The sequence below is a fragment of the Pocillopora verrucosa genome, chromosome 10 (genome assembly GCF_036669915.1).
Source record: "Pocillopora verrucosa isolate sample1 chromosome 10, ASM3666991v2, whole genome shotgun sequence".
Lineage (NCBI taxonomy): Eukaryota > Metazoa > Cnidaria > Anthozoa > Scleractinia > Pocilloporidae > Pocillopora > Pocillopora verrucosa.
In genome coordinates this window covers 7,819,344-7,843,808 of record NC_089321.1, presented here as the reverse complement: position 1 = coordinate 7,843,808, position 24,465 = coordinate 7,819,344, and the positions used below count along the sequence as shown (strand labels likewise).

Genomic DNA, 24,465 nt, shown 5'->3' with positions numbered 1-24,465 from the left:
CTTTGGAAACTTACCTCGGTCCCTCTTTCATTTGCTTACATTTGTTTCCTATATCAGATTTACGTGAGCGTTCCTTTTTTGCCCATATTTTGTTCGGCAGAAAAAATAATTGGTGCGGGAAATAATTGGTGCGTGCCCTGCTCGACGTTAAGCCGCTGGTATCCATGTCAGTTGTATTGGCGGCTCGTAAACCCTACACTATAACAGAGATCAGCGGATTTATTGAATGGGTATGTAATTCATGTCAAGAGTGTCAACAGGAATCAACTTTGTTACATAATAACCCGAGTCATGGACTCGAAGCGTAAAATGAAACGATCTGGAAATATTCAAGAGCCAAGTAGCATTACAGATGGCAGTGAGTCTGGAAGTATGTTGTTACGGGTTCAACATGCTCAGTCGTTGCTCACAGCCCTAGAAAACATGCGAAGACAGGAAGAACTGTGCGATGTGGAACTCGTGGTGGCCGGTAGAGAAATCAAAGCACATCGCGTTATTCTAGCCGCTGTGAGTCCTTATTTCAATGCCATGTTTACGAGTGATGTTGTAGAAAGCAAACAGAAGGTCGTGCATTTAAACGATCTGGAGCCTTTGGCAGTTCAGACGGCGGTGGAATTTGCTTACGTAGCTAGAGTCAACATAACGGTTGACAATGTCCAGTCACTTTTGACTGTCGCGACTTTGCTGCAAATGGACACTTTGACGGAAAAGTGTTGCTATTTTTTAGAGAATGAACTCCATCCTTCAAACTGTCTCGGTATACGGCGTTTTTCCGAGAATCACGGCTGCTTTATGCTCAGCAAAACAGCCTACGAGTATGCTTTGCGGAATTTCAACCACACTACACAAATGGAAGAGTTCTTTCAATGTCCTTTAGAGGAAGTTCTTAAACTACTGAATGAGGACTCTCTGTATGTGCGGCACGAGGAAGAAGTGTACGAGGCTGCTTTACGATGGGTGAACTATAAGAAACACGAAAGACTCAAGGCAGTTCCCCAAATAGCTGAGACGATCAGGTTCCCCTTGATGGCTTGGGAGTTCCTTGTAACAAAGGTATTGGATGATGGATTTATCGCCAGCAAAGGCGACAGCTGTCATCTATTTGAGGAGGCCAGGATGTACCATCTATGTCCTCAGTTGCGAAGTGACATAAAATGTGGCAGCCGATTTCGGCCACGGAAATTGTATGGTCAGGCAGAGTGGATATATGTTATGGGTGGGGAAATTAATCCTGATGAGCATAAAATTAATTTTCAGCCCTAGTGTGAAAAAAAAAAGAGTTGAAGTGAAAATTTTGTTTGCATAATTTTTGATGCCTCTTTGCCAGCTTATATGGATGTTGCAAAAAAGTTTTCTTTTGAATTATGGTGAAAGTTATAAACTTCAAACTCATTTAAGTTGTCTGTTCATGGTGCCCTACCAGTTTAAGCAAATGTTTTGTATATGGGGTTAGTTTTTAAACATCTGTAGAGCTGTGTTGAAGTGGGGAGGGAGAATCTTGCAAGTTGATTTGGTTTCATCCACTGGGTTGATAATGTAAATTAGCCAATGTAGAAAATTTCTAAAGCTGATGTCAGAAGATTAATACTCAAACATTAGCTTTAAAGACTCTTTATGGTGGCCAATTTCATTAACAACTTGGTAAGAGGGTGCTTAATCAAGGGAGAAGGGGATGCACTTATTATTTCTCCTGTGCTGATTCCACTTTAGTTGAAGCTTCAAAAGGTAGAAATTTTGAGGTAATATAAATGGCTTATCCTTGGATCCCTACTGTTTAAGAAAGTGAGGGTGGAGGGGGGTGTTTACTCAAGAAAGGCACTTGTTGACATTTCAGCTAGGGGGGTGGGGGTGATGCTTATTAGAGCATGGGTGCATATTCAAGGAAATAAGGTAACTTCAGGGGCACTTAAATGCCACCTTATCTCCTACAATGCTATGCTTTTAATCAATTTACTTTACGTAGTCTGTGTATTTTGGTTTTTATTATTGTTCTGTTAAAAATTTCTTATCTTGATTTATTAATTATGGCTACTACCCAATGACAATTTTAAGGGCGATGCACCGTGAGAACTGTGGAAAAGTACAACCCCACATCAAACACATGGTGTGAAGTATCATCAATGTCAACCCCTCGCCGAGGATTGGCTGCAGCTATTTTAGATGGTATTCTGTATGTTGTTGGTGGATCAGATGGCATAGCTGCCTTGAATCAGGTATTGATCATCATTATTAGCCAGTTTTTGTATGTATAAGGGTGGCTAACAGTACATTGAAAAGGCTTTGATCTTGCTGAATTGTAATACAATTTAATTTTATTGCGATCTCAAATTTTGGTCAGTCTTTGTGATATGTCTTAAAACTTTATTTTTTTAGTGCATTTTATTTTGGTCTTAGAGTTATTAAATAGGCAATTTTCTTTACTTAAACATGTCACTCCTCTCATTCAAAGGGTTGATTATCTTCAGTCCCTCCCCCCCCCCTCCATCATATCCTTCTGTCTCCCTTTTCTTAACCTGGTTGTCACTGGCATTCCTTCCCAAAGCTTCCTTTTCATTGCATTTCTTTATTTCTTCCTTCTCGTGCATAACAAATCTCTCACAGGTAGAACAGTATGATCCAAACTCTGACAAATGGTCTCCTACTACAAGTATGATTGAACACAGAAGTAGTGTGGGGATAGGGGTTCTTGATGGCTTTCTTTATGCAGTAGGAGGGTATAATGGACAAGTCACTGTTAACACAGCTGAGAGATATAATCCACGAACTGGAGAATGGAACATGATCACTGAGATGAACACAGTACGCAGCATGCTTGGAGTGGCATCCCTGAATGGTCAGCTTTATGCCATTGGTAGGTTGATCCAGTATTCAGAGAGATCAATATCTGACAAACGCTTGAAGAAAACTTAATGAAGATCTGTAAAAAACATTTTCCTCAGAAGATATGGGAAGAAGACTGGGGAAGGTTGTTTGAACCCTGAATAGGATTTATCTAGGGCTAGCTGCTTGCAAAAAGCTTTATGTTATCATGAAAGCTTTTCCTGAAAATACATGAAGTATCAATCTTGCTGCAAAAATCCCTGGTCTTGAGTTATGAAATAAATCTCTATTAACTGTTATGTACTGGCTGGTAGCTGTGCTAGTTAGCTCCTGGTTGAAGATAAGCATTTTACTAAGTTTTATGTTCCTATTGATCCAAGCCTGTGAGCAGGCACTAACTTTTGATTCCACACAAGCATTTTGTTGCCCATGGGAAATTACGAGGCATTTAGCAATGTGAACTGGCGAGAGGTTTGCAAGGAGTCTAGGAGTGTGATTTCCTTGTTTTCCATGTCCTTGCCAAGCCACATATGCTGGTAAATTTTGATACATTTTTCAACAAGTTTCATTTGTATTTTTAAGGTGGCTATGATGGTGTGACAGACCTCTCCTCTGTAGAGTTTTATAGCAATCAAACCAACCAGTGGCAGGTGGTGTCATCCATGAAGACTCCACGTTCTATGGCGGGTGTGACAGTTTTAAATGATGTTTTGTTTGCTGTAGGTGGATGCAATGGTCGGAGTTTAGAAAGTGTTGAAATCTATACACCCGAGACTGACACCTGGATGATAATTGCTCCCATGAAAGAGCCTCGTAGTGGTGTGGGGACAGCTGTTATTGATGGTCTGTTGTATGTTCTTGGTGGTTATAATGGAACAGATTATCTTAATAGTGTGGAGGTTTTTCATCCTCAGAAAAAGCGATGGACCTCAGCAACAAGTATGAAAACAAATAGAAGACGATTTGGCTGTTGTTCATAGCTTGCTTAGACAACAGAAGTGTTTACTTTGATTGATCATCTCATTTTTTTAAATTTTAAAAGAAATCTAAGTGAACTGCATGGGCCCAGTTGTTTTTCAATCTACAGTATTAAGGGCTAACTGATGCTGCAAAGATGTTCTGTTAGTTTTTCAAATGGACAACTCTGATTTAACTCTTTCAAGCACTAGTCCTGATCGAGTTGTAATACACCTGGTTGTAGGAAACAATAAATGGCTCTGATAAGTCAGGATTTTTGTTTGCAACACTCAATCTTCTCATATTACACCCACTGTCAAATTATTCAAAGGAATGGTAGGAGAAAAGGACACAAGCAACAGGGAGAGGACAGCTCTAATTTCACTTCATTTTAGATTTCATGTTAAAAAATTGAAAAATTGAAAATAACAAAACAACAACCAAAATAAAAACTCAAGAAAAAAGTTAAGTGCTTCTTTAATTGTACTCAAACTACGACTCTTATGGTCTTTACATTAAAAAACAAATTAAGTGTTACAAATGGATTGTTAAAATGTCTGCTGTTGTTTTATGACAAACAAGAATCATTTATGAATTATCACCATAACTTTGAAAGTCCAGGAAAGTATTCATGAATCCTAGAGACTTGGCTCACATTACTTGTAAATTAATGAAGAATCCTTTAGTATCAATTGAGGATACTCTTTTATGGAACAACAAGTTCTAAGAACTAACAAGAAATTTCTAGCAGATAGTAAAGGTAAAAGATATTGGGGTCTTGGCAGTAAAAAGGATGATTCCCAGAAGTAAATGAAATCTGGATCCTCTTTGTAATATTCATGATCAGCATTATCCAGCTCACAGGTGAAAATAGACAGTAACTTAGCGACTAGAAGGTGTTCTCTTGTTTAGCCAAAAAATTCTCTCACAAAGTCAAAAGAAAAAATATAGAGAAGCACAGCTTAAGGATAACTTACTAAAATCAAAATTCTTGCAACTAATTTACAAGGAAATGTGTGGCAGCTGAAGTTGAGAATTAACAATCAGATCTTGGGAGTTACAGGGTTAACACTATTTTCCTAAAACAAAAGGTATTTCAAAGAAAGAACCCTATAAGTATAAGGTTTTGAGGGATAAACTTGAGGTTTCAAACAGTGTATAAATGCATGTTTACCATTCTTCACCTTTGAAGTAAAAACTGACTCAACAATAATTTGGTATTTGTTCCACAAACATTCACTCATTAGTATTCCTGCCTCTTCTCACGCCAATAATATGATTCTCACACCTGTGGATTGAAAAACCTGATTTCACACCAACATGCCCGAGTACCCAAATCCGAATGCCTAGCAGAAAAAATCAAGGTAGTTCTGTACATTACTGAAAATGTCTCTCATGATATAAACTTAAATCAGTATCAAAGGAGATAAAATCATACAAATGATTGTAAATAACGTTAGTGCTAGAAAGTAAACAGCACCAGTTCACGTTTGCATCAACCCTGTAAGGGCATCCTCAAAAGTTTCCAAGTCTTTGCATTTGTAGAAAACATCTTCAGAAATTTCTAGGTATCACAGATCTGATCAGGTTTTCTTTGAGAATGATGGCAATCTGAGGATAAACATCTTGGAAAAAGAAAAAGGTAACTGATAAGGTAAAGTGAAACTTTCAACAAGACCTGCTTCACTGCAGTAACATCAATATAAAACGAACTAGTGGAAATTTCAAGTGATCTATGAAAATAAAATGAGAAATTGTCTGATCAAATTAGAATGTTATTTTAATACACTATGTATGCCATGTCTTCAAGTTCATCAGTATTAATCTTTCTTTTTAAGTTGCGCTGATAGCCAGTCAAGTCCTTCATAAAGACCATCTCCACTTGTTGCACATGTAGCTTGGATGTACCATGTACGATTTCTCAAGCCGTGTAAACCCAGCTTGTCCGTAATTTCGGCTGCTTGCATCGCATTGGGCAAATCCTGTAAAGAAAAAATATATTAAGTTGAACAACAGGAGAAATGAATAACAAGACCTTGCGAGATGATTTATAAAATGTATTGTGGAATCTTACGCGGATATGCAGAATGTCACGGATAGCAAGAAGGAAGAGGAAATTACGAGTTCAAGGTTAAACTAAACACCACGCCTGAGAAAAAATTGGTCACGACAGTTCTCATCTTATATCTGAATGAAATCAACTCCAGAGTTCTTTCCATGTCTTTGTTTGCTGATATCGGTACTTATCCAAGAACTCTAAACTCTATACGAATCCTTAAATTCAAATCACTTTTTTACTTCGACAGTGTAAGAAAGTAAATTAAAAAGAGCAAGAAAACTCCATTATGGCACAGTAGGAGGGGTGAACTGTCACAAATACCACAGCCTAGTTTCTCATAAGATCATGGGCCTCGTAAATTTAAGATGACAATAATAAACAGGAGCGCAAGAAAAAAGCACGGCTACGAAAGGTCGCTCAAGGTACCTGTTTGTTCGCAAAGACAAGAAGAGTAGCATCTCTAAGTTCATCTTCACCCAACATCCTGTTCAATTCGTCTCTTGCTTCGCCAACTCGCTCACGATCATTGCTATCCACAACAAATATTAGACCTAACAAGAGGAAAGCAACATAGAGATCGATAACTAGAACATACCATACGAACAATAAACCAAAGATCAACGCAAGAAACTGCTTGATGACGATATTGCACAACATTTCGAACCGGCAAATGTACGGTACCTTGTGTATTTTGAAAGTAGTGTCGCCAAAGAGGTCTGATCTTGTCTTGGCCGCCAACGTCCCAAACTGTAAAGCTTATGTTCTTGTATTCTACTGTTTCCACGTTAAAACCTATGAAATTAAGTTTACGAATATCTCAAATACCAGAATCCACTTATCCATAAAAATTTACGCTATTGCGCGAACTGTCATGGCGTCCCGAAGCATCTCTTTGTACATACCAATTGTTGGAATCGTTGTGACGATTTCTCCGAGTTTAAGCTTGTAGAGGATGGTCGTTTTCCCAGCGGCATCAAGACCGACCATGAGAATTCTCATCTCCTTCTTGCCGAAGAGACCGGAGAACAGTTTGCCAAACACACTTCCCATGTTTCACAGTTGATCGCTCCTAGAAACCAAATCTGAAAACGCGAGAAAATATTTAGAAAAGGCAAGTCGGTAAAAGCTCTTGAGTGGTTTGATGCCACTCCTTGACAACAGGCATTTCTCTTGAAAGATCTAAGACTAGCAAGAACAGATATATTTCAAACCAGTTCGCAAAAAAACCGTAGACAAATTCTTACCACGTCGCCGCTTCAAACGCGTCCAACTGCCTACGTCGTTCCCAGAATCCTCGTCTCTTCTAGGAACGAGGCTCGATTTCCGCTACAGCGTTCGAGATCACTTCCGGTCACCAGCAACTTCTTTAGAGGAACAAAGCTGTTCAGTAATAAACCATGGATACTCACAAAATGTGATAAAAACCCAAAAAAAGCAGTACAGGAGGGACAGCTGAGTGTGTCACTGTTATCCTCATCATATTTTGACGTCTTTTGAGATTTATTTAACAAATTGCTTAATTTTTTCAACTGTGGTGATAATTGTAAACGTTTCGAGCGTTAGCGTTCGTCGGAGCGCCGGAATGCTAACGCTTGAAACACCAGCTTTAGAATCTATTTACGGTGGCCAATTTACCATTGTCAACTCAGCGACGCAGCACTACAGTTTCTTTAGAAACTTAGCCCCTTAAAAAGTAAATCTCTTGAGTGGTTCAGTTTAGACTTTAGACTACTTACCTGAATTCGTTTTCATACTATACATCTATACATATATACATATATATATATATGTATGTATGTGTGTATATATATACATACATACATATATGGTGCAATAGTGAATTAGTGATAGAACTTTAGCAAAAGAAAAGTTGCTGAGATAATAAAATGCCTTCTATCGCTAAATGCCCTCTGAGCAGTTAATGTTATTGATTACACAAAAAATTTATATTTCTATGAAAATAAAGCGGCGCTGAAACAATTAACTAATGAATGTGCAATGAGGCATGACATCAGAACCATTGGATGGATCTTCATTTCCGGCCCTATTAAAATGACTTTGCCCGAGGATTATTATGTGCATGACTACAAGTTCACCCATATAAATTTGTTTTTTCAGTTGTGATGATAGCCAGTCAAGTCCTTCACATAAACCATCTCCAATGGTTGCACATGTAACTTGAATGTATGGTGCGATTTCTTAAAGCTGTGTAGGCTAATCTTGTCCGCTTTTTCAACGGCATTCGTTGCATTAGGTAAACCCTGCAAATTGGAAATTTTCTCCATTTACGAGTCTGAATTTAACCCTCATACTAAAACCCAAAATACTCTGTTAGCCCTAAAATAAATAAACATCTCACATATTCTTCGACGGGAGAGGGAAATTTTGAAATCTGATATTGGAAACTCATATCTTCCCAATTTTCGTTTCTGATGGAACATGAAGTGCCAATTACGTAAATTTTCAACCCAAAAAAGAAAATGATTTAGTCAGCAGATAGCCTTAATCTTTTCACTTAATGTGCAACGAGAAAAGTGGTGTTCTCTTCTAGAGAGTAGAGTAATTTTGTCGAATGAAAAAGTTGGACAATTGAATAAAATGTGTCAACCCAATTACTGCTGAGGGTTGATCCACAAAAAGGATAGCAAGTTTGGTTCAAAGAGAGTAAAATTTTAAAGCAGGGTTCATTCATCATGTCTGAAATAAGAATTAACAGCAAAACAGTAATTTTCAGTTGTATTTGTTAAACAAACTGTCATTTATAAACCTGTCACTTCTGGCTTCTATGTATGAGTCTCCCAGTAGTACATACCTTCTGACCAAATCCTCTGCATGCCTGCCAGAAAAGCCCTTCAGTGATCTGATGACACTCCCCAACTTGTCGATAGATTTTGATATCGTCAGCAAATAACTTGGCGGTAGATGTGATGATGTTAGGTATGTCATTCACGTAAATGAGGAACATAATCGGCCCCAGTATTGAGCCTTAAGGGACGCCAGATATAACTGGCGACCATTCGGAATACGATCCACGTATCTGTCCTCTGTTTTTGGTTGGTTAAAAATTCCTAAACCACAGGTGCAGTTTCCCGTCTATACCGTAGCTATTGAGCTTTAAAAGCAGGCGCTCTTGGGGGACACTGTTAAACGATTTTGAAAGGTCCAGAAATATTACATCAGACATTTTCGACGAATTTCTTGATAAGCACCAGTGGTTATAACAGCTTACAAGTTGCGGCACTGCCGATCTGCCTTAGTTTTAAGCCATTTCTAGATAAGTGGAGCTTATATCAAGCTGCTAGTTAAAGTCATCACTCGATAAGCTGTCAATAAAATTCTGTTGCAGACTATAAGTCACCAATATCATGATATGCGTAGGGAGTGGTCCTTCAAGCATGGACTTGATGTATCTCTTGTCAACTTCGATTTTCATGCAAGACTTTGAAGTCTTCGTCAGCTTTAGAAGCGGGAAAGGACTGTTCTACGGTAGAGACTTTAGTCAAGAACAAAGTGTGAGAAAGAAAAAGAAGAAATATAAAAGGCGAATATTTCAGGACTGGACGCTGGGTGATGAAGGAAACACTACAGCATGCAGCACTATCTCTGTACCGCCTACCATTCGACCAATGCCAATGATGGAGGAACGTGCAATTTCAAACAGGAAATAAAGCTCTTACACAGACCAAAGGCGACTATTACATGGTGTCACGAGCGATGATGGAATAGACAGACTACAGATAGAGAACTGGACATTTTTCGAATAGAGCTGGTGTACCACAAGATCACCACAGAACTTAGACACCGATGGAAACGGATTGTCCAAAGATGCGATATTACAAAATGGAGCTGAAAGAACTTGCAATTTCAAACAACAAATAAAGCTCTTTCGCAAACTACAGACGACTATTACATGGTGTCAGGAAAGATGCTTTTCGCTTTCGAATGAATCTGAAGTCCTTCTCAGTAGAACATGACGTGGCAAAAAACAAAGAAGAAAAGGATAACACTACGAGACTGAACCATGGTTACTTGATAAAAGTCAAGTAATCTCAATGGGGTGATGGCTTTTTTTTATCACCGTTAACGTTTAAATGTTTTTCCAGTTTACTTTTACGGCTATCAGTTCATTTCTTTCCGTTAAAGCTAGCAAATAATTTTCAGGTGAACTATTCTTACGTCTAACGGATAGAATTTATCAATTCTTACGCGTACCGGCTTATTTTTATTTTAACTCCATTGAGACTCTCTAGTAGCAGTACCGTCTGCCTACTACCACACACCCTTTGCCAACGATGGTCAATAATAATTAACAACTCGATGAGCTGTTAGTAAAGCTGTGTTGCGGACTACAAATGACAGTAACAAACGTGTCCAACTGCCAATCTCGCTCTCACAACCCACCCTGATCGTCTTAGGAGCGGGGCTTGATTTCCGCCACTCTCGATTTCATTAGGAACCCGCCCAAACACCGTGAGCAGCTGGTTGTCGAGTCTGAAGTAGTGCACAGCTGATCTCCATACTTCAGAGGTTTTATTTACTATGGTATTTTGCAGGCTCTCCTGATCAATAGTGAATCCCAACCGGCCATTTAGCAATAGCTAGTCACGTGACCTAAGAATTGTTGCCGCACATTAACCTGAAGAGTTCAAGACACCTTGACTTCTTAGTTAATTTAGCCACAATGCAATTTTTTTTGTCGACCACTCAAGGCTACGATCCTTAAAATGACGTCTACACGTTTCCGTCTGCTACAAACTACGGACTTTAGTCAAATGACACAACAGCGGTTTTCTAAGTAGTTCTTCTTCGAAGCCTAGGGGCCGAAATACAAACCGAAAAGTTCATATTCCCCTTTACAAATGCAAAGTGGGTGGTTCTGACTCTACTAGGTATTCCCTGGGATATCGAAACATTTTTTAGACATGCATTTGATAGAGATAAGTTGGTTACATGACTAATATTTGTAGTGCACGCAGTCACCTGGTGGCTAACATGACTATTAAACACAAATCTCCAAAAAGAATTTTATTAGAATTTGCTTGCACTTGTCTTCAACGCAAGACACTAGCTCTGTAAGATATCATTTGAAAGTATTTTTTAATATTACTATTAGACAGACAGAGAAATAAGAGTAATCTTGAAAAACCCTTCAACAACAACAGCCATTTTTCTTAAGTAAACCCTTAGTGCTGCTCTAACATACCAAGTTCAAGCCTCTCCAGAGCACACATCGCTTCAGTATTGGTAACTTATTTTGGATCTTTAATGACTTTGTGTACACCTTAGCAAATACTTGTCACCAGAAAAACTCTCACAGGAAAATGCAAAGCAATAGAGTACATGTATGTACAGTAATCTCATACTAGCTCACTGTATATTGCAGATGTCACAGTTAAGTACAATTGTTACTGGATTCTGATGTTTGAAAATGCTTGAAAGAAAACACTCTCAAGATTTGCAGTCAAGAGGCAAACCTAGGGAAATTTAAAAATCAAAAATGCTTCTTTTGACAAAGGCATGCAAAATAGGCAACATTTAGATATAATACTTTATTTGTTTTACATGGAAAAAATAACTCAGCATTAACATGCAGCAGGCTTGTCTGCAGAACTTGTACTCCAGATTGGTAGATGATTCCACTGAAAACTATTTTGTGATGTTATTAACATACTTGAATATTTGCCATTTTATGGTACAACAATGAATAACAAATGGCAAAGGGAAAGTTGCTCGGACATTGAAATGCCTTGTATTGCTGAATGACCTCTCAATCATTGATTTTACTAACAGCGAAAAAATGAACAGTCTTTTTAATTACTTTCTATGACAATAAAGCAGTGAAATAATTAACTAATGAATGTGCAATAAGGCATGATTTCAGAGCCACTGGATGGATCTTAATTCCCCTATTAAACTGTCTTTGCCCTTGATTATTACATGTATGACTTCACATTCACCGATATTAATTTTGCTTTTTCAACTGTGATGATAGCCAGTCAAGTCCTTCATATAAACCATCTCCACTTGTTGCACATGTAGCTTGGATGTACCATGTACGATTTCTTAAGTTGTGCAAGCCAATCTTGTCTGTTATTTCTGCAGCATTCATAGCATTGGGCAAATCCTGCAAAACAACAAAATTTCATTTCTATTTGAAAAGTGCAAGTTTTCTTTCTAAATCGAATTATGCTGTACCTCTGTCAAAAACTTCTCCACTACTACTATAAACTTCTCAATTTTACAAAATCCTGAAATGATCATAGCCCTAACAAACCATTTCTTATTTTCTTCAACAGGAAAACTAAATTCTCAAATCTGATTATACAAAGTCATATTTTTTATTTCATTGGATATAAAAATAAGACAGATGATAAACATAAAATAAGACTATAAAACTCCTATGCATTCCCTTGTTAACATGCTGCTCTGTTTCATTGTGCAGCAATTACCATGGAAGGGAGCTGACTGACTGACAATTGCCTAAAGGCATGTCTTCTTGTACATTCATTTAAACTTGATGAATAACCAAGCTGACAGAAATTACAGCATGAGTTGACCTTTACAGAGCTAAGGTTAATCAAAACTTTCTGAGTCACAGCATTTGCTAATAGAAATAGATTGAGTGATTGGTGAGATAGCTATCATAGTCCCATGGTCAAGCTTAAAATTTAAGCACAAAGAAAAATTCTAGTACATGAAAAAAATAATAAAAATAAAAACAACAACAACAACAAATCCAGCTGGTTGATGAACACTCCCACTTAGATTGTATTTGCATTCAATGTTCAATTTCCCACTCCTTTATCAAATATGTCCAGAAAATAAAAAGAAACAAAAACAGTGACTAGAGGCTTAAGATATTAATCAAATATAGCCCTACTTAATACTAGAAAAGTGCTTTTTAAGTAATTTTTCAACTCAGCAAACAGAATTATATTACTTCATTGATAAACAGTACTATTCTTTTCGTGGAATATGATTTTGCAGAAGCTCTAATCTCCTTTAGAGAACAGAGTAATTTTCAGTGCATGAAAAAGTCAGACAATTGATCAAACTGCTGAACTTGATCATTTTTACACCTACACCTCTTTCCCCAGAGTAAGGCTATTTCACTATTAGGCCACAACATCTCTTCCCTTTTGATAACTTTTAGTGATTTTGCCCCAACTACTCGAATGGGTACAGAAGCCAGCCAAGACAGTGTATCATTCACTTAGCACCAATATGTCTTCAAAGTTATAGAAGATTGAGACAAAACTAATTGCTTCAAAGCCAGACACAGACACCCTTTAAAACCAGCAGGAGGAAAAAATGGGGAAGGTGTACCCCTGACCAGCACAACGGCGCTATTACCAAAGTTTTAGGGTATCCCTATGTAAAATGTGGTATGCATAAATAGATCGCAGTTAATTATAGATGGATATGAATACATATAAAAGTTAAACCTGGTGTCAACATGACATATTTTTGAGACAAAATTTTGATGAAAACCAAAATTTACTATTTAATGCCACGAAGGCTGGTTGTGGAAAACTTCATCCTACAAATAATTACAATGCCACGACTCTCTGGCCCCTCACACCCATCTACAATTATCTTGCCTTTTTCCTTGAAAGTAAAAAGTTCTTAAATGCTTTATTGTTCCATAGCTCGAAGCAAAGCATTTAAATCTCGAACCGTGCTCTTAAGTGAACTGTGAAATTCTATGCACACTTATCCCGTGATCAAAATCAAAACACAAACAAATAACTATACAGTATTTCAATTTAATCCACAGGACAATTCACAAAATTATAAATGTTTCGTTTGCATTCCAGACGAAAACGAAAGATAGTAGGAAACGTTCTGAACACCAGAGGAAATTAAGTGATTGAGTGTAAGAACTGTCAGTTAAATTTTCACGATTGCCTCTCAATGAGTGCAACATTGTCATACGCGGGGAATTTGACTCTGTAAAGTACTGTCAACTAATAAACGACTAAACTTAGCCTAAAAATTAAGTGCCACGAGAGTTTATTTCCTTCTTACCTGTTTGTTGGCGAACACGAGAAGAATTGCATCTCTAAGTTCGTCTTCGTTCAACATCCTACTCAACTCTTCTCTTGCTTCACCAACTCGCTCGCGATCATTGCTATCCACTACGAAGATTAAACCTGATCACAAACGAAAAACAAAATTTAGACAGATGACTAGTAGATCAGCATAGATCAACGCACAAAGACTATTCCTTTGGATATTGCAAACCACTACGAGTAATTCAAAAACGGCAATCTGTTGAGGTACCTTGCGTATTTTGGAAGTAGTGTCGCCAAAGAGGTCTGATTTTGTCTTGGCCGCCGACATCCCACACTGTAAAACTTATATTCTTATATTCTACTGTTTCCACATTAAAACCTGCGAAGAAAAAATTCAAGATTTTGTCAAAACCCGATGTTAAACAATGAATGGAAACACGCGATAGAACGCACTGTCATGGCGTCCGCCAGAGTCGTAGTGCACATACCAATTGTAGGAATCGTTGTGACAATTTCTCCCAACTTCAGTTTGTACAGAATGGTAGTTTTCCCAGCAGCATCAAGACCAACCATAAGGATTCTCATTTCTTTCTTGCCAAAGAGACCCTTGAACAAACCACTGATCACACCACCCATGTTTCAAAGTTGATTGCTCCTCGAACGAGACTGTAAACGGCAGAGAAATCGTAGAAGAGAGAAATGAAAACGCGAAAATAAAGGAACTTGTGTTTTCCAGAGGGCTTTTTGTGAGAATCAGTTACCCTTAATCGTTCTCGGCGCGAAGTACTTTGAGTATTTATGTATTCGAGGGCAAACTAGCGAATAATTGCCGGCTAAAATTCGACCACGTCGTTAACTTTGTTGAGGAAGGAAACTCGCTATCATTGGGCGCGTCACATGTGCCACGTCATTGTCTAGGATGGGGGGCTCAATACATTCCTCACTGCCTTGAACTAATGGATGAAATTCTTAACAGGAAGGGAAAGAGGTGCGGAGATTCAGGTTTGAATCGTTGATCGAGAACCTGAAAACATTATAATAATGCCCAGATTTTGGTCAGGTGAAAGCCTTTCCTGTTTGAATTTTACAGTAATAATCCTCCTTGATTATCAATAGAGGAGGACTCGATCCATGCAACTGATAAAGTACATTTTTAGAGTAGCATATAACCCCAGACACCAAAATGGCGTCTCTAAACCTAGATTTTCTGCCCCCGCACAAATTCAATTCTCAATTCGTCATCTCCCTCCTGGCTTTCAAATGCCGAGAAGCCGGAAATGTCACGTTGTAGAGATGCAGACGTATTTCGGTTACGTTACCGTTTTTTCCACCCGGAAATACATCTGCGCTCCGAGGCAACTGTCGACCTGCTGGCTCCTTGAAGATCAGGTACTTCCGCAAGAACAAGGAAGATGCAAGAGACAAAAAGAGCCAGTGGGAGCCCCTTGTTTCTGCTATTGTCGTTATCTTTTCCATTATAGTTCTCAGTTCGTATTCGCCTCTAGCCCTCGACTCTTGTTTCTTTTGTTTACTTCTTATCAGATCTGAGGCATCCTGGACCGGCTTGTTCAGTACATTTGGCTTAACCAGCTTTCCCTCCTCCATAAGTCAGAAGCATATTTGTCAAGATGGCGGACTTAATGGTTGATACGTACACGGTTTTTAACAAGGCGAATAAAAAGACCCCTCCTCTGTCTGTTTATGGTCAAGTGAACATAGCGGACAGCATGTATGGGCCTACCTAAAATCATTAATATTATCATCATCATTATTATCATTATTATTATTATCATACAGATAATTATTATCGTAATTAAACTGAATAAATAATCGGAATATAGAAAACAATTAAAAAGGATACAAAAAGAAAAAGACATAGGAAAAGAAAAATATTTATATATAAAAAGTAATTATGCCATGTTCTCCATGTTTTTCTTTCTTTTTGAAGATGAAATACTGATGAAAGGGTACAATAGAAATAAAAGGAAATGTCATTTAGCCATTTTCTTGGTTCAGTATTGGTCAAAGGTCTCCGGAAGACAACAGTGGTTGGTGAGTTTAGAAGATTGTGCCAGCTTGATGAAATTCTCGGTACGCTTCCGCCAAAGTGAAAAATTTCTGCTCAGAGTTTAACGCTTTATGATCACGACCCTAAAAAATTAGCCGCGACTGGAAAAGCCTCGCTTTCCAAGGTAAAGAAAACACCTTCAAGCAATGCACCAGGGAATAGGCTGAACCAAAATATTATCAACAGGTTATAATCTAATATGGAAGCGATTCTCGCTGAGTTATGAACACCACTTAAGCTGTAGTGAAAATAATGTCAGAAAAAGAGAACAAATTCAGACATATACGGAATTTGAACCAATGATTTCTGCGATACCGGTGCAGCGCTCTACCTACTGAGCTATCGAGCCAACTGGGAGCCATTTCACAGGTTTATTTGTAACCAACTGAAACACTAGCAGTTGGCTTGTTAGCTCAGTTGGTAGAGCAGTGCACCGGTATCGCAGAGGTCATAGGTTCAAATCCTGTACATGCCTGAATCTTTTTCAGGCCCTATTTTCACTACTGCTTAACTAGTGTTCACAACTGCGAGGGTCACTTCTATATTCGTTTCTTCGACTGCAGTTCACATATATGATTTTCATATGAAGATTTTAGATATATGAAAATTTCACATATTTGCACTGCGGTGGAGAGATGAAATTAGGAGATCCTCGCAGCTAAGAACACTACTAAAACGAGTAGTTGTAAATAGGACCTGAACTGTAAATAGGACCTATTTACAACTACTCGTTTCAGTAGTGTTCTTAGCTGCGAGGATCTCCTAATTTCATGATTTTCATATATTTACAGTCATTTATTCACCACTTCATGGGTTTATTTGGAACCAACTTAATAACCAGCGCTCTACCAACTGAGCTAACAAGCCAACTGGGAACCATTTCAAAGGTTTCACAGGTTTATTTGGAGCCATCTTGAACACTGACAGTTGGATTGTTGGCTCATTTGGTAGAGCGCTGCACCGGAATCGCAAGGGTCATGGGTTCAAATCCCGTACGTCAAACTGCGAAGATCGCTTCCATATTCGTTTCTTCAACCGCAGTTCACATATGATTTTAAAATCGTTTTATAATCTCTTGGCTGAACTCGTGTCGCTTAGTTTAAAGATACATCCTCGCGAGCTTTGATTTTTTCCTCTTCATGGAGATACAGGGTGTTACGAGAATGAATACCGCAATGATTCGGTTTAGCGTCCTCGTTCCAGGGCCTCCTATACCAATAAGAGCCCTGTTCTGTTTCTGTTTCAGGGAGGTGACTGTTAGGGTACATGTACACTGAGATCAAGCAAGGTTCACCTCCTTTAGTTGCTCATTTTAAGGCCTCATCACAAAAACAGTGGTCTTCGTCTCGATCTCTCAACTATTATGCTCAAGCGAGTGCACAGCTCCTTCAAACGAAAGATCCCGTCTTAAATTTTTTGCGACTACTACTTGCCTAGTTCTTATAGTCAGAAAGGGTCCAGGGACATGAAGTCCATTTTTTTTTTCACCACTTGTTCATTACTGCGAAGGTCGCTTTCATTTTCATTTCTTAAAACCGAAATTCACATATATGATTTTATTATATTCACATTCATGATTCGAGTAATATTTCATTCAACCTTATTGAGATATTGAGACCGCGATGGTACTTAGATATGCAATTTCCAGAGCTTTACCCTCAGAGATGTTGTTCATTAATTGTTTCATGCCAACATTAATTACTAATCACGAACACAGTGTGGTCCTAGTACCCAGACTTCTTGATAGAGTACGCTTTCGTGGCTGAGGAGGTCAACAGTAACCATCTAAGCATGTGGCGAAATCGCTTTCGTCTCCTCTCTCCTACTAGGAAATATTGCTGTCAATTTTCTCGGAATATTGTCACCGCAGAACAAGTGAGAACATTTCAGGATCAGGGTGTTATCTGCATTCGAGGTGTTTTCGGAGAATGGATCAAAAGGTTGACGAAAGGCATCGAGAGGAACTTGGCGAATCCTGGAAAATTAAGCGAGTGGCTCAAAAGTGAAAACTCAGAGACGTACTATTTTAATGATTTATTGAACTGGCAACAAATTCCAGAGTTTAAGGAGTTTGTGTTTGAATCACCAGCCGCAGAAATAGCGGGAAAGTTAATGGATGCACAGGTGAGGGTCACTCGCAAGTATTATCCACGTGTGTGTTTACAGTGATACCAAAGTGGTATTGGACTTGTCTTTTTTAGCAGTTGATGGGAGACTAAAACATTTCCATACACACATGGCATAAGGATTTGAAACGCCATCTACAGCAATGTGGATCATTAAATGAAGCATATTTGAATAATGCATGGAGCAGACTCCTGATCTTTAACCTCTTCCTTTAAAACAAGCTGGAAAGACTCGACATTTCCACTTCAATTACCCCACCCCACCGAAGCAAGGCTCAAATCCCCAACCCCTCCAGGGACAGGCAATAATTAAATGCCAATGGCTTGAGGGGATGGAGATAAGAAGCTTCTAATTGATGTGTGCATTACTCAAAATTTTTAAGTGATAGGGGTGGTGGGGGGAAGGGAGGGAGGGGCTTCTGAGGGTAATAGAATTTTGGGACAAACTGCTTAAGGTTGGGTTGAACTTATGTTATTTTATGAGGTGAGCTTGTTGGATGGAGAATTATAAATGTGATTGTAGGAATGGAAGGGTTAATGGTAATAAATTAGTAAAGGTTGAGGTGATTTTAGATTATTTTATGAGGTTTTTTGCAGTGGGGTGGGGTGGGGTTTTTCTTACCACATTTTGCTATCTGTTTTCTGTTACTGAACAGATACACATCAAATAGGAATATACTTATTAAATGGAAACTTATTACCACTGACACAGACAACCATGTCTCTTACTTTTATTGATTAATTATGAATTGTAGTAGAGAAAATTTTTAATCTCAAATTTGTGATCTGTTCTCACTTTTTATAAAACACTTTTCTTGCAGTTCACTGTATTTTATCATGAGCATGTTTTCACAAAAGATCCTGGAACAACTTCCACCACTCCATGGCATCATGACCAGTCTTATTTCCCAGTGGACGGGTGGAAGGTAAAACTGAATGAATGGATAGCTTGGATAGTCTATGGACACATGATAAGAATGCCAGATTGAGAGGGTATTTACTGTGAGATGCAAAGGAATTGGAGGAAAAAGCTTGCATGGTGAAATGAAGGAAGGGGGAAATTTTACAACAATTACAGGTCTTGGATAGGATTGCCAAGGTCTTAAGTCTCTCTTTTTATGGAAAAGGGGGTCACCTTAAAAAATTCTCGTTCTTTGGCCTATCATGGAACACACCTTGAAACTAAACAAGGTCTTGCTGTAGTGAAATGCCTAGTAGGTAGATAATAATTTTAAAATGGGTAAAAATAGGTGATCACATTGATCTTATTGCTAACACAGTAATGACATAATGGGAAAAATCCCTACAAAGTTTCCCAACAAATATTAATTGAATGAGTTGGAAATTATTAAGGCCTATGCAGGAAGTTTAGTGAACAGTTTCAGATGGACAGAATTACTGATAAATGTCTATTCCCACTCTGCTTGTAACCTCAGAATGAGTTGGGCATGTCTTTGTTCCCACCTACCCTGTGTCTGTATGAAATAACACAAATGATGAAACATGCCATGTTTTATCACTTTTTTCTGTGAAAAATTCTTTTATTTTCTTTCCTCTTGCTTTGGTTCAATTATCATGTCCTTAAAATTCATAGATCTCGTAAAGTACCTACTCTTTCCATAAAGAAAGGTTCTTCTTTTGTTATTTTTTCTGAACAGAACTGTTCTTTTTGGATTCCCGTTACTCCTGTATCAAAATCATCAAATTTGACTTACATTGGTGGATCCCACAAGTGGGGAAAATGGTTTAAACCTAAGAAGTTTGCATCCTTACAGAATTACAAATACACAAAGACATATAATGAAAAGGTTTTTGAAGACATCCCTGATATTGACAGCCATCCAGATGCATACAACTTGCTTTCCTGGGACCTTAAGGTTATTATTGCAGTTTTTTTGAATTGTATAAACTCAAAGAAAAAGTGATTTAGGTAGTTTGATTTGTAATTTTATTTTATATTTTTAAGGGGTATGGCACCTTAATAAATCTGGAGCTAAGGGAAGTAAAAATCAAACTTGTTTTAGGTCACTTAATATACATGTGTACTGAAAAACTTTCAGAATAAAGTGTTGTAAGAATTGTTTCATGTGGTGAACCTAACACATGACAGCTAAGTGAAAGGTGAGACTGCATAATGATTCAGATGCTAAACTTTTCATGAGCTAAAAAGGTAGATTAAGTGTGCGCTCAAGCTGAGTGACCCTTCAATTTGTAACCTTTTGTTTGATAATGATAATCTTGCACCTGCATGCACGATGAGCATAATTCATGTTTGCATGTAAAATAATATAATATGTGTAAGAAATACTGTTACCAAAATGCCAGCTTAGTAATTCCTTTTTTAACTTGCAACTAATTAATAAACTAGATTCTTAACATTTACTAACCTAAAAATTAAAAAACAAGTTTCCTTTAGAAAAATTGTCTATCTTGGTCCCAAAAAAACATCCTTTAGCTTAGTCATCTCTAGCCATGAGTTGCTTTTTTAAAAACACCCTAGTCTACCAAAGTTTTGATTTTAACTTTGTATACTTAACATTACTTGACAGCCTGGAGATTGCTTAGCATTCCACTTTCGAATCCTACATGGTGCAAAGCAGAGCACAGACCCAGATGGAAGGAAAGTGGTTGTCATGCGCTGGCTAGGAGAAGATGCAACATTTGCGGAAAGACCATGGGAACCTTATTACAGTGGAGGATTAAAACCAGGCGATCACTTTTATAAAAGTGAATCTTTTCCAGTTGTTTGGAGATCAGAAAAAGCAAATTTAGTTACTTAACAAAAACTGTCATGGTTGTCTGGGGGATCCTGATTGAACAATGTTGATGACAGAAAACATCCTGGTCAGTCAACTCTTTGACCCTTGCGTGACTAGCATCTGATTTGTCTCTTCCATATCACCTCTGTATCACACATTAACCCTTTAACCCTTAAAGAGTGATTAGCAACTAATTTCTCTTATCAGTATCACCCCTAAAACAAACTTTAGGGTCATGAGAATGAAGAAAATGATCACCAACCGAAGAAATTCTTGATTCTTAAACATAAAAAAAGGTTTAGAGAACAGTAGGGAGAAAATATGTTCTGGTCAGGGTTTAACTTTCGAAATTTAAAGCGTGCTACAGATAGTAGTTTTGTTTAAAGTATTCAGCTTTCTACCTATTTGTTCAAACGTGTAACATGCAAGTTTGTGTGCACACCGTCACATTACCGTGTTTATGTTTCTGCATGTACATACTACCTATTATCAAGGTTTATTTTCTGCCAAATCCTGTTTAATGTAGTTTGTAAAGTCTTCTCATACGTTCAAATTAAGGCCAATGCTTGACAGTGCGGATTTACCACAGCTGTGAATGGAGAAGCACGACAGTTTGTCCTGACCAAGTTGTATATTTCACGCTTGAACAACCACCAAAAGATTGAGGTGTTCACTACCCTTTGTTAGATTAGGATTTGCCACAACAAAACATGTTGATCAAAATAAAGATTCTGATACTGAAATTATTTCAGCAATTTAAAGTATACTATATTGACAGCCAGGAAGAAAAAAAATGAGCCTTGCCAAAAGCTTACAAATTCATGCTAGAAGCTGAAAAATTATTTTGAACCCTGTTTACTGGTATAAGGATTAAAGGGTGTTTTAGTGCAGTTTTTCTTGATGCTGTAGATGATACTAAATTGATTAGCTAGCCTAATAATAAATTAGCCTATTGAGCCTAATAAAAGCTTGGTAGATAAATCAGAAGGATATGTTTTACTCAGTGTCATGCCTTTGTCTACGTCGTCCTGGCCTTTCTTCTCCTCTGTCTCTGTGCCTTGCAGCAGTTGTCCTTGATATGTCTCCATCTGATGAATCATGTCGTCTCCTGGAATATCTGTCTCTTTTATCACATGAATCACTACCTGACGATGATGAATCATGTCTCTCACGCTTAGAATTATTTTGATTAACTTTATCATGATCATGTGTTCTTTTCCTTGAATGTTTAGATTTCTTATGCTCATTATCAGCTTCTTCACTGTGCCGGGTGCTTCTTGTTTTTCTTTTCGTCCTCACTATGCCTCCTCTTTTTGTGTTTCTTTTCTTTTTTAGATTTCTTTTCTTTCTTCTCCTTCTTCCTCTTTATCTTATCACTGGTATGATCTTCTTCTCTTTCACTCCTTAAAACTTCTCCTGTCTTTGTATTGCTTGGTGTTGCAGGATCTGCATGTCTTTCCTATAAGCATATAAAAAATATTGACAGTATGAAAAAATAGCCAGTTAAATACTCTTAAACAGAACAAAAAAGATTTTCTCATTTCAACATCCCTTGTAAAGGACTTGCTTATCTTATTTGGGTGATCTTAAAATGTAATTTTTTACAACTTTAAGCAACATATATTTAAAGATATGGTAGAGGAATGGTCTCCCCATCTCTTAGTCAAAAATGCAATATTTTTGTTCTGAGCATTAATAACATTTTTCAATAACTAAAAATTAATAATGGTAATTGAACTGAGCGGAGTGCAATTTGGGCTGAAATCATATGCATGATTTCAAAATCAAATGGGTGCGCAGCGTGAGTTTACTTGAAATCACAAGTAAGATTTCAGACAAAAATTGCATGACATGAGGTTCAACCACTTTGTTACATCCATTTTGAAATCACCCAAATACAGGACTTGATACATTCAAATATTTTATTGATGCAGTACTGAGCTGGTCTGAAATTAAATTCATCCATTTTTTGGAGGGAAAAAGTAAGAGTTTTGGAAACAAAAGTTGCAAAATTTGCCACATGATACTCTTTGTGGGAGCCCCTTGTTTCTGCTATTGTCGTTATCTTTTTCATTATAGTTCTCAGTTCGTATTCGCGTCTAGCCCTCGACTCTTGTTTCTTTTGTTTACTTCTTATCAGATCTGAGGCATCCTGGACCGGCTTGTTCAGTACATTTGGCTTAACCAGCTTTCCCTCCTCCATAAGTCAGAAGCATATTTGTCAAGTTAAATAAAACACTTATCAAGATGGCGGACTTAATGGTTGATACGTACACGGTTTTTAACAAGGCGAATAAAAAGACCCCTCCTCTGTCTGTTTATGGTCAAGTGAACATAGCGGACAGCATGTATGGGCCTACCTAAAATTACTAATATTATCATCATCATCATTATTATTATTATTATTATTATAATTATCATATAGATAATTATTATCGTAATTAAACTGAATAAATAATCGGAATATAGAAAACAATTAAAAAGGATACAAAAAGAAAAAGACATAGGAAAAGAAAAATATTTATATATAAAAAGTAAATATGTCATGTTCTCCATGTTTTTCTTTCTTTTTGAAGATGAAATACTGATGAAAGGGTACAATAGAAATAAAAGGAAATGTCATTTAGCCATTTTCTTGGCTCAGTATTGGTCAAAGGTCTCCGGAAGACAACAGTGGTTGGTGAGTTTAGAAGATTGTGCCAGCTTGATTAAATTCTCGGTACGCTTCCGCCAAAGTGAAAATTTCTGCTCAGAGTTTAACGCTTTATGATCACGACCCTAAAAAATCAGCCGCGACTGGAAAAGCCTCGCTTTCCAAGGTAAAGAAAACACCTTCAAGCAATGCACCAGGGAATAGGCTGAACCAAAATATTATCAACAGGTTATAATCTAATATGGAAGCGATTCTCGCTGAGTTATGAACACCACTTAAGCTGTAGTGAAAATAATGTCAGAAAAAGAGAACAAATTCAGACATATACGGAATTTGAACCTATGATTTCTGCGATACCGGTGCAGCGCTCTACCTACTGAGCTATCGAGCCAACTGGGAGCCATTTCACAGGTTTATTTGGAACCAACTGAAACACTGGCAGTTGGCTTGTTAGCTCAGTTGGTAGAGCAGTGCACCGGTATCGCAGAGGTCATAGGTTCAAATCTTGTACATGCCTGAATCTTTTTCAGGCCCTATTTTCACTACTGCTCAAGTTGTGTTCACAACTGCGAGGGTCACTTCTATATTCGTTTCTTCGACTGCGGTTCACATATATGATTTTCATATATTTACAGTCATTTATTCACCACTTCATGGGTTTATTTGGAACCAACTTAATAACCAGCGCTCTACCAACTGAGCTAACAAGCCAACTGGGAACCATTTCAAAGGTTTCACAGGTTTATTTGGAGCCATCTTGAACACTGACAGTTGGATTGTTAGCTCAGTTGGTAGAGCGCTGCACCGGAATCGCAAGGGTCATGGGTTCAAATCCCGTACGTCAGACTGCGAAGATCGCTTCCATATTCGTTTCTTCAACCGCAGTTCACATATATGATTTTACAGTCGTTTTATAATCTCTTGGCTGAACTCGTGCCGCTTAGTTTAAAGATACATCCTCGCGAGCTTTGATTTTTTCCTCTTCATGGAGATACAGGGTGTTACGAG

General features: G+C 37.8%; 4 protein-coding genes across 6 annotated transcripts; 2 read left to right on the top strand and 2 right to left on the bottom strand.

Annotated features, from left to right (window-relative positions):
* Positions 1–256: 256 nt before the first annotated feature.
* On the top strand, positions 257–4,294 carry LOC131791781 (kelch-like protein 20). Of its 2 annotated transcripts, none has more exons than XM_066173122.1 (4): positions 257–1,216; positions 2,053–2,213; positions 2,602–2,851; positions 3,403–4,294. In XM_066173122.1, the coding sequence occupies exons 1-4, from the start codon at positions 292–294 to the stop codon at positions 3,798–3,800; spliced, it is 1,734 nt and encodes a 577-aa protein (XP_066029219.1). In that variant the 5' UTR covers positions 257–291; the 3' UTR covers positions 3,801–4,294. The 2 variants fall into 2 exon arrangements, with proteins under 2 accessions (XP_066029219.1, XP_058965153.1); XM_059109170.2 differs by having other exon boundaries at positions 257–1,234.
* Positions 4,239–7,140, bottom strand: LOC131791738 (ADP-ribosylation factor 1-like 2). Its single transcript, XM_066173123.1, has 5 exons — positions 7,081–7,140; positions 6,739–6,918; positions 6,518–6,628; positions 6,263–6,387; positions 4,239–5,759 (listed from the first exon to the last, which is right to left on the bottom strand). Exons 2-5 carry the CDS (start codon positions 6,884–6,886, stop codon positions 5,598–5,600), a joined length of 546 nt encoding a protein of 181 aa, XP_066029220.1. The 5' UTR covers positions 6,887–6,918; positions 7,081–7,140; the 3' UTR covers positions 4,239–5,597.
* A 3,706-nt stretch (positions 7,141–10,846) lies between these two features.
* On the bottom strand, positions 10,847–14,731 carry LOC136283859 (ADP-ribosylation factor 1). Of its 2 annotated transcripts, XM_066173324.1 has the most exons (5): positions 14,613–14,731; positions 14,340–14,517; positions 14,120–14,230; positions 13,865–13,989; positions 10,847–11,960 (listed from the first exon to the last, which is right to left on the bottom strand). In XM_066173324.1, exons 2-5 carry the CDS (start codon positions 14,485–14,487, stop codon positions 11,799–11,801), a joined length of 546 nt encoding a protein of 181 aa, XP_066029421.1. In that variant the 5' UTR covers positions 14,488–14,517; positions 14,613–14,731; the 3' UTR covers positions 10,847–11,798. The 2 variants fall into 2 exon arrangements, with proteins under 2 accessions (XP_066029421.1, XP_066029420.1); XM_066173323.1 differs by having other exon boundaries at positions 14,340–14,714.
* Positions 14,732–17,678: 2,947 nt separating this feature from the next.
* On the top strand, positions 17,679–21,973 carry LOC131791718 (uncharacterized). The gene is made up of 4 exons (XM_059109092.2): positions 17,679–18,043; positions 18,867–18,971; positions 19,704–19,922; positions 20,595–21,973. The coding sequence occupies exons 1-4, from the start codon at positions 17,711–17,713 to the stop codon at positions 20,823–20,825; spliced, it is 888 nt and encodes a 295-aa protein (XP_058965075.2). The 5' UTR covers positions 17,679–17,710; the 3' UTR covers positions 20,826–21,973.
* The last annotated feature ends 2,492 nt before the right edge of the window (positions 21,974–24,465 follow it).

What these genes read in the sequence shown, in the direction of transcription:
- LOC131791718 (XM_059109092.2), top strand. Translation starts at nt 17,711, where the DNA reads ATGTGGCGAAATCGCTTTCGTCTCCTCTCTCCTACTAGGAAATATTGC. An exon ending in GAAAGTTAATGGATGCACAG is followed by an intron (nt 18,044 to 18,866) that starts GTGAGGGTCACT and finishes CTTTTCTTGCAG; the next exon opens with TTCACTGTATTTTATCATGA. An exon ending in TCCCAGTGGACGGGTGGAAG is followed by an intron (nt 18,972 to 19,703) that starts GTAAAACTGAAT and finishes TTTTCTGAACAG; the next exon opens with AACTGTTCTTTTTGGATTCC.
- LOC136283859 (XM_066173324.1), bottom strand. Translation starts at nt 14,487, where the DNA reads ATGGGTGGTGTGATCAGTGGTTTGTTCAAGGGTCTCTTTGGCAAGAAA. An exon ending in CACAACGATTCCTACAATTG is followed by an intron (nt 14,231 to 14,339) that starts GTATGTGCACTA and finishes TTTTCTTCGCAG; the next exon opens with GTTTTAATGTGGAAACAGTA. An exon ending in TCGTGTTCGCCAACAAACAG is followed by an intron (nt 11,961 to 13,864) that starts GTAAGAAGGAAA and finishes GTTGTTTTGCAG; the next exon opens with GATTTGCCCAATGCTATGAA.
- LOC131791738 (XM_066173123.1), bottom strand. Translation starts at nt 6,886, where the DNA reads ATGGGAAGTGTGTTTGGCAAACTGTTCTCCGGTCTCTTCGGCAAGAAG. An exon ending in CACAACGATTCCAACAATTG is followed by an intron (nt 6,629 to 6,738) that starts GTATGTACAAAG and finishes TTAATTTCATAG; the next exon opens with GTTTTAACGTGGAAACAGTA. An exon ending in CTACTTTCAAAATACACAAG is followed by an intron (nt 6,388 to 6,517) that starts GTACCGTACATT and finishes TCCTCTTGTTAG; the next exon opens with GTCTAATATTTGTTGTGGAT.
- LOC131791781 (XM_059109170.2), top strand. Translation starts at nt 292, where the DNA reads ATGGACTCGAAGCGTAAAATGAAACGATCTGGAAATATTCAAGAGCCA. An exon ending in GGGTGGGGAAATTAATCCTG is followed by an intron (nt 1,235 to 2,052) that starts ATGAGCATAAAA and finishes GACAATTTTAAG; the next exon opens with GGCGATGCACCGTGAGAACT. An exon ending in GCATAGCTGCCTTGAATCAG is followed by an intron (nt 2,214 to 2,601) that starts GTATTGATCATC and finishes AATCTCTCACAG; the next exon opens with GTAGAACAGTATGATCCAAA.